The sequence below is a fragment of the Cotesia glomerata genome, linkage group LG5, assembly GCF_020080835.1.
Source record: "Cotesia glomerata isolate CgM1 linkage group LG5, MPM_Cglom_v2.3, whole genome shotgun sequence".
Lineage (NCBI taxonomy): Eukaryota > Metazoa > Arthropoda > Insecta > Hymenoptera > Braconidae > Cotesia > Cotesia glomerata.
Genome location: NC_058162.1, coordinates 7244607 through 7254432, shown reverse-complemented (window position 1 = coordinate 7254432; position 9826 = coordinate 7244607). Strand labels below are relative to the sequence as shown.

At 26.4% G+C, this 9826-nt stretch overlaps 1 protein-coding gene and 1 long non-coding RNA gene across 2 annotated transcripts; one reads left to right on the top strand and one right to left on the bottom strand.

Annotated features, from left to right (window-relative positions):
* Positions 1–3461: 3461 nt before the first annotated feature.
* LOC123264945 lies at positions 3462–4595 on the bottom strand. Its single transcript, XR_006509456.1, has 2 exons — positions 4381–4595; positions 3462–3503 (listed from the first exon to the last, which is right to left on the bottom strand). It is a non-coding gene; the product is annotated as an uncharacterized LOC123264945 (long non-coding RNA).
* Positions 4596–4648: 53 nt separating this feature from the next.
* Positions 4649–5185, top strand: LOC123264944 (AN1-type zinc finger protein 6-like). The gene has a single exon (XM_044728476.1). It carries the CDS (start codon positions 4715–4717, stop codon positions 5171–5173), a length of 459 nt encoding a protein of 152 aa, XP_044584411.1. The 5' UTR covers positions 4649–4714; the 3' UTR covers positions 5174–5185.
* Positions 5186–9826: the final 4641 nt, after the last annotated feature.

The window sequence follows — 9826 nt, the reverse complement described above, 5'->3', positions numbered from 1 at the left end:
ATTTTCCATTAATATATAATTAACGAGTTTATTAATAATTAATAATTAGAAATTAATACATCATTAATCCTATAATCATCTATTGCCACTGACTTGTAGTAAAGTAGCAACTATTGATTAAAATTAATTAATCACTATTTAAAAATTTTGAATTCTTTATTGAGTTCTTTAACTTTGTATTTATGGGAAACAATTTATTTTTTATTCAGAAATTAAAATCTATTTGAATATATATTTAAATTATTAATAAAACTCACAAATTTCACAGCTGATCTGAGTAACACAAAGAAAATGTTAAAATCAACACTTTATTTGTGTTATGGATAACATTTAAGTGTGTAGAAATCCGAGAATCAGCCGATGAAAGACTTAACATATTTTTGTGTTACTTTTAACACAGAATTATGTTGATTTTATCAATATAAACAGTATGTGTAGAATTGACATAAATTTTGTGTAAAAAAATCATCTACACAAAATTTTATGTTAAATTTTACGAAAATTTTTTTACTGTGCATACCGTCAGAAAATTCTAATTTTTTGTATACTTATTAAGGACATGATAATACAATTACCCTACAAATTTGAAGTCGATTGACCACCTATAACCCGAGATAAATTCAATTAAAAATTGGATATTTAAGGGAGTATTCTACTGTAGAATTTTGAAAAAATCGAAATTTTTTTTTCATATTTTCAAAATTTAGACATTCAAAAATATGTCATTAAAAGGATTTTTCAAAATTCCTATTATTTCATGAGTTATAGCCGTTTTAGTGACGTGGCATCGGTTCCGGTCCGACCGCTGTTGAAATGTTTGGGAGGTCGGAAACCAAGCATAATGCCAAATATATCCGATATATCGGAGATGGTGACTCAAAAACTTTCAAGGGCATTCTTGATATTAACCCCTACAATGATAACCCGGTAGTAGAAAAAAAGGAGTGTGTTGGGCATGTTCAAAAACGCATGGGTTCACGGTTACGTAAAGCAAAAAAAGATAATAAAGGTATTGGTGGCAAAGGCGCTGGTAAACTCACTGATAAGCTTATCAATGAATTGTCTTTATATTATGGTTTGGCAATTCGTCGAAACCCAGATTCTGTTGAAGACATGAAGAGAGATGTGTAGGCAACCTACTTTCATAAAATTTCAACTAACGAAAATCCTCAGCACATGAATTGTTCATCTAGTTGGTGCAAGTATTAGAAGGCGATAGAAGACGGCACTATTGACGAATTTGACCACAAAAATCCTCCTCTACATGACAAAGTTTTAGAAGTAATAAAAACCAATTTATGAAAGTTTATCAGCTGATTCTTTATTGGAACGATGTTTGGGTTCTGAAACCCAAAATAATAACGAATCTTTGAATTCGTTAATTTGGACTTTTGCTCCGAAGCCCATTCACGCTGGACCGAAGACAATTGAAATTGCCACTTTCTTCGCAGTTTGTATTTTTAATGAAGGTTTTATACCTATATTAAAAATCTTAGATGTTATGGGAATCACGATTGGCCCAGAAGCTAATGCTTTTGCAGCGAGACGGGACGAAGCGCGTATCGAGCGCTCGGAACTCCGGACTTCAGAGGCGTCAAAGGAGGGTAGAACTGCACGTCTTTACAAGAGAACATCGGAGAATGAGCATTTTGAAGTAGAGGAAGAATTCTTATATGGAGCAGGAATCGTCGATTAAAAATATGTAAGTATTCTGTACCATTCTACAAGTAAAATTGTCGAAAACTTGTCTCAAAACTTTGAACGCGTTTTTCTCGGAACTACTTTTTTCGAGCTGGCGGTAAGGATATCTCGAGTTCTAATGAACTGATTTACTTCAAATTTGAAGAGGATGTTCTCTATACGTCGCTTCATCTCGTGAACCCTGCCCAAAACTATAACTTCTCATTTAGTATTTTTAAAAAATTCGGAATTGTTAAAAAAATATGAAAAAAAAAATTTTTTTTTTAACTTATCCAAGAGTTATACGATAGCAGCATCTATAATAATTAAGAATCCGTCTGTTTTTTATGTTTCAGATCACCAGGAGGGTTGGAATAATGCACGCCAGGACACCCTCTTTTTTTTGACCCCCCACTTTGACTGCTCATAACTTTGTCAATTTTAATTTTTTTATGGTTAATATTATCGTCCATAGTTATCATAAATAAATTTTTTATCTGAGGAATGTGGACAAGATAGGATCATAATAACAAATTACATTATTATTTCTGCGACGTTTCGGTCATTTATTTGACCTTCCTCAGGCATCTGAAAATTTCACATGTTAATAACCAACAACATAATATAACAATTGTTACAAATACAATATTTACCATAATACGAATTCTAACAAAATCTTTAATTTTTTTTTTTTAATAATTTTTTTATGTAATAATAAAACATCAATAAACAAATGATAAAAAAATTGATCATAAAAATATTTTTTGTTTCCTTCGTACAGCGCTTCTAAAACCGGGCGAAATTCATGCCTCTACAGTAGAATACTCCCTTAACATTGATTGCATACGCTCTCTGCAGTTCTGTACCAGTTTCTTAGTTATAAAAAAAAACTAACTGTCAGAAACTTTCAAAAAACTGACACTCTTTCAATGTATTTGTTGTGAGTTTAAAAAAAAATAAAAAAAAATTTTTGACCGTCTAATTATTTATAAATAACGAATTAAAGTTCAACAATTTTTGGAAAAATATATACATTGATAGAAGGATTTGTTTATAGTTAAAAATAGTTGTTAATATTTAACAAATCATTTAATAGAGACCACTTTTTAGTCCTTAAAAAATATTTCTTAGTATTTAAAAAGATTTATTAATATTTAATAAATGAATATCAGATTTATTAAATGCAAAAAAATCATTTTAAATACTAAGAAATATTTATTTAATATTAAAAAGTGGTCTCTAACAAATGATTCGTTAACTATTAACAAATATTTTTTGATACAAATAAATCCTTCAGTGTATCTACGGAGTCGGACATAAACAATTGTATGGGTTGCGTCTCCACGGGCACAGTCTTGCATAAAAATGATGGATTACTTAGCTATAAGCTCATATACTTTTGAAGTGCGTATAATCTCTTATTTTTTGATAATATTGTACTATGACAACTACCTTAAGTCAACAACTTTAGGGGTAATGATAAAAGTGATAAAAATGATGAAAAATGAAGGTCCCACTTAGTGAGGGTATTGAAAGAGCAGTAAATTATTAGTAAATAAATATTAGAACATATTTATCAAAATTCTTCACGGTGATTGGAATATTTATTTGAATAAATATTGAATTAAATAATTTTTACTGAAAAAATTATTAAATTACACTTATAATCAATTTATTACTATTGAAGAAATCACAAGAGTAATTTATTTCCATCTTTAATGTAAAAATTTTTGTCTTCATTGATTAATTAGTTTTTAAATTCATGTCATTGTGAAGTCATCAAATAAATTTCTTCACGTAAAGGTCCGTCGAGTAGACTAGACCTATAACCCGAGATGAATTCAATTAAAAATTGAATATTTAACATTGATTGCATACGCTTTCTGTAGTTCTGTACCAGTTTTTTAGTTATAAAAAAAAAAAAAAAAACTGTCAGAAACTTTGAAAAAACTGACAGTCTTTTAATGTATTTGTTGTGAGTTTAAAAAAAAATTTTTGACCGTCTACTTATTTATATATAACGGATTAAAGTTCAACAATTTTAAAAAAATATATATCTACGGAGTCGGACAGAAACTATTTTATGGGTTGCGTCTCCACGGGCACAGTCTTGCATAAAAATGATGGATTACTTAGCTATAAGCTCATATACTTTTGAAGTGCGTATAATCTCTTATTTTTTGATAATATTGTACTATGACAACTACCTGAAGTCAACAACTTTAGGGGTAATGATAAAAGTGATAAAAATGATGAAAAATGAAGGTCCCACTTAGTGAGGGTATTGAAAGAGCAGTAAATTATTAGTAAATAAATATTAGAACATATTTATCAAAATTCTTCACGGTGATTGGAATATTTATTTGAATAAATATTGAATTAAATAATTATTACTGAAAAAATTATTAAATTACACTTATAATCAATTAATTACTATTGAAGAAATCACAAGAGTAATTTATTTCCATCTTTAATGTAAAAATCTTTGTCTTCAGTGATTAATTAATTTTTAAATTCATGTCATTTCCACACTGAAAAAATATATATGCTGGCAAAAATACATATACGTCGCACATATAAAATATATACGCCACATACCTTTTTTGCCCCCGTATATGCGGCATATATTTTTTTTCAGTACGGGTTGTGAAGTCATCATATAAATTTCTTTACGTAAAATGTCCATAGAGTAGACTAGACCTATTCATCTAGCGAGTAACGGAACATTAGATACGGTAAGTTAAAAATTGATGATGAACTACAAAATTTTCCAAACATTCCCCTTCTCTTTCTCTTTCTTGAAAACCGGATTTTATCTAATCAGAAAATTTTCCGAGGTCACTGCCCTTGCCAGTGGAAACTCTTGACTTCGTCATTCCAGTCAATTATTGTTGTCACTCGGTCTTGCAGTCTTGAATACTTCATAGCTTCAACCCGGAATAATAGTAGAAACAGTGGTAAGCTCTGAAGTCATAGTAAAAGTATTTTTTATTTTATTAACATATTACTTAGTACAGAAATTAAAAAATAAATAATGGAATCAGTTAAAGAGTTGTGTTTGGGCGGGTGCGGATTTTTCGGGTCACCAGCTAATGAAGGACGTTGTTCTGTTTGTTACAAAGAATACATCGTGAAGAAACAATTATCTTCCTTACCAAAACCGGCTGCTACAAGTTCAAATCCCGAGTCATCTTCATCTTCATCTTTATCTTTATCTCAATTGGCTGCGAGTTGTTCAGAAGATTTGAGTGACATTGCAGGACCTGAAACTGCGACTTCGGAGCCAGAAAAATTGAAGAAGAGAAATCGGTGCTTTACCTGTCGCAAGAAAATTGGTCTAACCGGGTTTGATTGTCGCTGTGGTGGAGTTTTTTGCGGTCTTCATCGGTACAGCGATATGCATGCTTGCAATTTTGATTACAAGAAGATGGCTGCTGAAGAGATTCGCAGAAAAAACCCAGTTATTAATGGTACAAAAATTGAAAAAATTTGAAATATTTGTTATTATAGAATAATTTTAACTTTAAAGTACTTTTAGTTATAACAATAATTATTTTAAATTGACAACAATTTGAAAAGATGATTTAAAATTTTGGAATTATTTGTTTAAGCTGAGTAAATAATATAAGTTATGTCATAGTGACTTTAAAATGTGAAAAAGTGATAATAAAAAGAATTGTCTTTCTTTTCTCAAAATACGTACAGATAAGATAATAAATAAATAGAAAAAAAAATTGACTGATATTTAAAATAAACCTCGAAAATATTTTTATAGAAGTGTTTATTTTATTAGTCGAACGGTAGTAGATATTTAAATGATAACTTTATTTAAATAACTACTATTAGAATTACAATGGAAAATTAGTGTTGTAATTGTATTTCGAATGACAAGTGCGTGAGACAAAATTAAATTTCTTCTAAATGATATAATAAAATTTAGTAAGAAATAATAAAAATAATAAATGAAAAAAATTTGATATTTGAAATAATGTCTATTAAAAATAAAAAAAAAGGATATAAATTTATCCTCAATCTGCTTATAAGCATATTAAGGTGTGAATTCACAATTTTTCCAATTTTAATTTTCTTATATTTTCATAAATATTGAATATTTTTCGATTACTTTATTTATTAGTGGATAAAAAACTATAATATGTAGCTTTTTGTAATTTATATAGTAACTCACAATTTTATAATTTTATTATAAATTACTTGCAATATTTATCATGCAAAAATTTCTCAGTTAAAAATTCTCGTGGCAAAAATTTCTCATCGCTAAAATTTCTCATCATTAAATTTAAAGCTTACAGCATTAGCATTATAGCATTATAATATATCAACATTTATGATCGTCTAAAATTAATAATACACAGCCTATAAAGAAATTAAACGTAAGATAAATTATGACATAATAAATTTTGTCCTTGAGAAATTTTCTCCTTGATAAATTTTCTATTTGAGAAGTTTTTTACCTGAGAAATTTTACTGGATAAATTATGTCATGAGAAATTATTGCTTGAGAAAAAAGGGGTGGACGCCTTATAAAATATATAAAAAATATGTGTGAGTATTTAAATAAAAGGTCTTCATGCGTATAACATCAGAATAAGCTTATATCTTCAAAAACATCCTCAGTTAACAAAATACAATGTCATTTCTTAATTATTGACATTATTAAAGATATTAGAAAATCAAGCGCGCTTCTGTCAAAATGTTTATTATCGACAGTTTAATTACTTAATATTTTTACAAATTTTAGTCATTGCCATAGTAACCGTTGCTATGATAACCATTGTCAATATGATTACCATAGCAACGAAAAGCAACAACAATGAAAACGTTACATCAACTTTTTAATAAAGGATCATAAATAGTTTTTTTTTACTTAGGTACTTTATGAAATTATAAAGAAATATAAATTTGTGAAGAGATAAACCAACGAAACGTCATAAGAATTTTTAAAATCTAACATTATCCTATGTCCAAGTTCCTGACATTTCTTCCGATTTAAATAAACATGAACGATACTAACAACATAGTCTTTTAATAAATAATCAAATTTTACTCTAATATAAATTCACTTATCATTAGTATTATCATAAAAACATGTAATTTTTTTTGGATAACTACGTTACTAAATAAAATGACTAAGACACAAAAATTTCAGTTTACAAAAGTTTTAATTTTCTTTAAGAATAGTTAACAGTGTTTGTTTGTTACAGTGGTTGCTTCATTTGTTATTAATATCATAAATAAAATTAATAACTAACTGTAGTAGTCGATAGTGCGTAAAACTAATAATTAATAATAACAATTTAAAAAAATTAAACGGATATTTATATTTCAATGACATCTACGGAATTATCCAAATAATTAGATTCGACGTCAGTGAAAAGAAGAAAACTCAATAATATTATTGTTATTTATTAAATCTCCACAATCATTTCACTTTTATTTTCTTCAATAAACTCGATCGCTTTAGATTATTATCCATTTATCAATTACAAATAGATCGAAGAAGAATCTTTTCTATAATATTTTATAATTACGAAGAGTGCATATTTTAAGTTACGATACAATTTTATATACATTTCATTGTTACAAACAAAAGTATTTTCTTTTTATCATTTATATTTATTATTTAATTAATCACTTATAATTATAATTATTATTATTATTTTTTGTTATCATTATTATGATATTAATATAATACAATGTTATTACCATTTTTTAAAAATAATTTTTTATAATTCGGGACGCTCAAAACAATTCAATGATTGTTTTATTTTTTCTTCTCTAAATCAATCACTTTTAATTAACAATAATATTTTAATAAATGATTATTAGATTATAATTATAATAATTATCGAAGAACACATTAATTTGATTTTTAATTCAATCAAAACATTTATTAAAATACTATCGTTTGACTGGAAACGAATTAATTATTATTGTAATTGATTATTTTGTGGGAAGAAATGAATTGAAAATAATTATTACAAGAATTTATGAAACAAAGTAAAATTTTGACAAGTAATGTTATAAAATAACAAATTGTTGATAAGTTTGTGCAGTCCCATATTTATTTTTTTATTGGTTCCAAAAATATTTTGGAATTATTTTGGCAAAATTACTGGATTAATTTGTCTATAAACAATGCAAGATTGTTTTCTAATCTACAATCGCATTAACCTTGATTTTATGATACTGAAATCAGCAGACGAGAAATTTCTTAGTTTCTTTTTTGATAAATTTATCATCAAAAAAATAAAGCTTAAATTTTATTAAAATCCACACCTGATTTTTTTTTTTTATTTTCTTTACAACAAATTCATTAATTTAAAAAAATCAACCGATATCTGATAATTTTAGTTTTATTTTACTTTTATACAGAAAAAGTTTTAATTATTAATTAATATTAATTTGATATAATTGATTTTTATATTACTCGCCGATTATATATTTGTATTTAATTATTTAAAAATAATTTTGTTTGATAAATTTTAGTTTGACTTCTTGTGAAGTAAACAAGAACTCAAATACCGAAATTATGAATCTAAAATCAGCAGACATCTGACAATTTTTTTTGTTTTATTTAAAAAAAAAATTATTGCTCAGAAAATATTTTTTAAAAATTCCATTTGTAGTTTTTTTTTTATTTTTACATGTGAAATTTTCTAAAAAGTTTTCTTCACATTTAATTTTCAAAAAAAAAAATCCTAAAAATCGTCTGATGTCTGTTAGATTCAATATCATGAAAGGTTAATTACTTCTAAAAAAAAATTCAGCGATAAAAAATTTTAGAACTCATTTCCAACGTTAGTTTCCTTAATGTATTTTTTGTTAATTAATCTTCATGGTTTTTATTTTTAGTTTTTTGTACACAAAATACCAACTTTGCGTGCCGGAATTGCACGTTAATCTACAATATATAATTCAGTATTTTCATCAATACATATTAAATATATTAATAAGCTATTATTCAGTATCTACGTATAGTGGTGTAATAATTAATTACTTTTATGATTTATAAAGAAAAAAATAAGAGAACACTGTTATAATTTACTATTATTTTTAAGCTCCGCGGTTGCTGACTTTTTTTACCATACACCAGTCGCAAAAGCTTTAATTACCAACTGCGCAAAACAAAAACGAGCTCTTGCCAAGTAACCTCGTTTGTACTTTTTTTAAACGACCTTTATTAATTCTATTTAATATATTCAAAAAAATCCTCTGAAGTTTTCAGTCAACACAAACTCAAAGTCGAACTGAAAAAAAAATTAGCATAAACGAATATTTAAATCGATTTTATCTTTGCGGCCTTCATTCATTCGGAAAACTTTTTTATTTTAAAAAATCAATTATTATCTTCAGTAAAACTAAAAATTTCTTTTTCCTAGTTACAAATAAAACAAAAAAATTAATTAGTAATTTTGATAATATCTAACTTCTACAATAATTATCACATTAATTATGATAATCAGATTGATCAGACCACAAACGCAATGTTGATAATTATTTCACATTTTATTGCTGCGTTTCGTCGAACATTCTGATTTCTTTGGGTGATCTAAAAATACATACATCAAATAAATAAATTATTTCAATAAACCATGTCAAAAATACAAATTGTTAAATAAGTCTTAAAGGGAGAAGTCCATGTAAAATTTTCAAAAAATCAATTTTTTTTCGATAATCTGAAAATATAGTATGTTGAGCGTGTACTGATGAGAGGAAAAAATAAAATCTCGAATATTGAAAAAATTATAGCTAATAAAATGGAGCGGGCTGGATTACGTATTGTAGTGCGTACTAAAACTTTATACGTGATTATCTCGAAACTGTATTTTTAAAAACTGCTCGTGTTGTAACTCAAAAAGTTATCGATCGATTTGTTTGAAATTTGGTGAGGCTTTTCTCTATATTACTATCGGAAGGATAAACCTAAAATTCTAGATATTTTGCGTTGGTAATATACTTTTTTCAGGTCAAAAATGTCGAAGAAATAGCCCCAAATTCTGACTTTTTTTTCAAAGGATTATTTTATATTAAAATTTATACTTTTTTTTTTAATTTTAAAGGTTTATCCTTTCCATTAATATGTTCTAAAAAGAAAACACTTTAATTTTTTTGTTTCAAATCAATG

Excerpts from the sequence above, each read along its gene's own strand:
- LOC123264944 (XM_044728476.1), top strand. The coding sequence starts at position 4,715 with ATGGAATCAGTTAAAGAGTTGTGTTTGGGCGGGTGCGGATTTTTCGGG.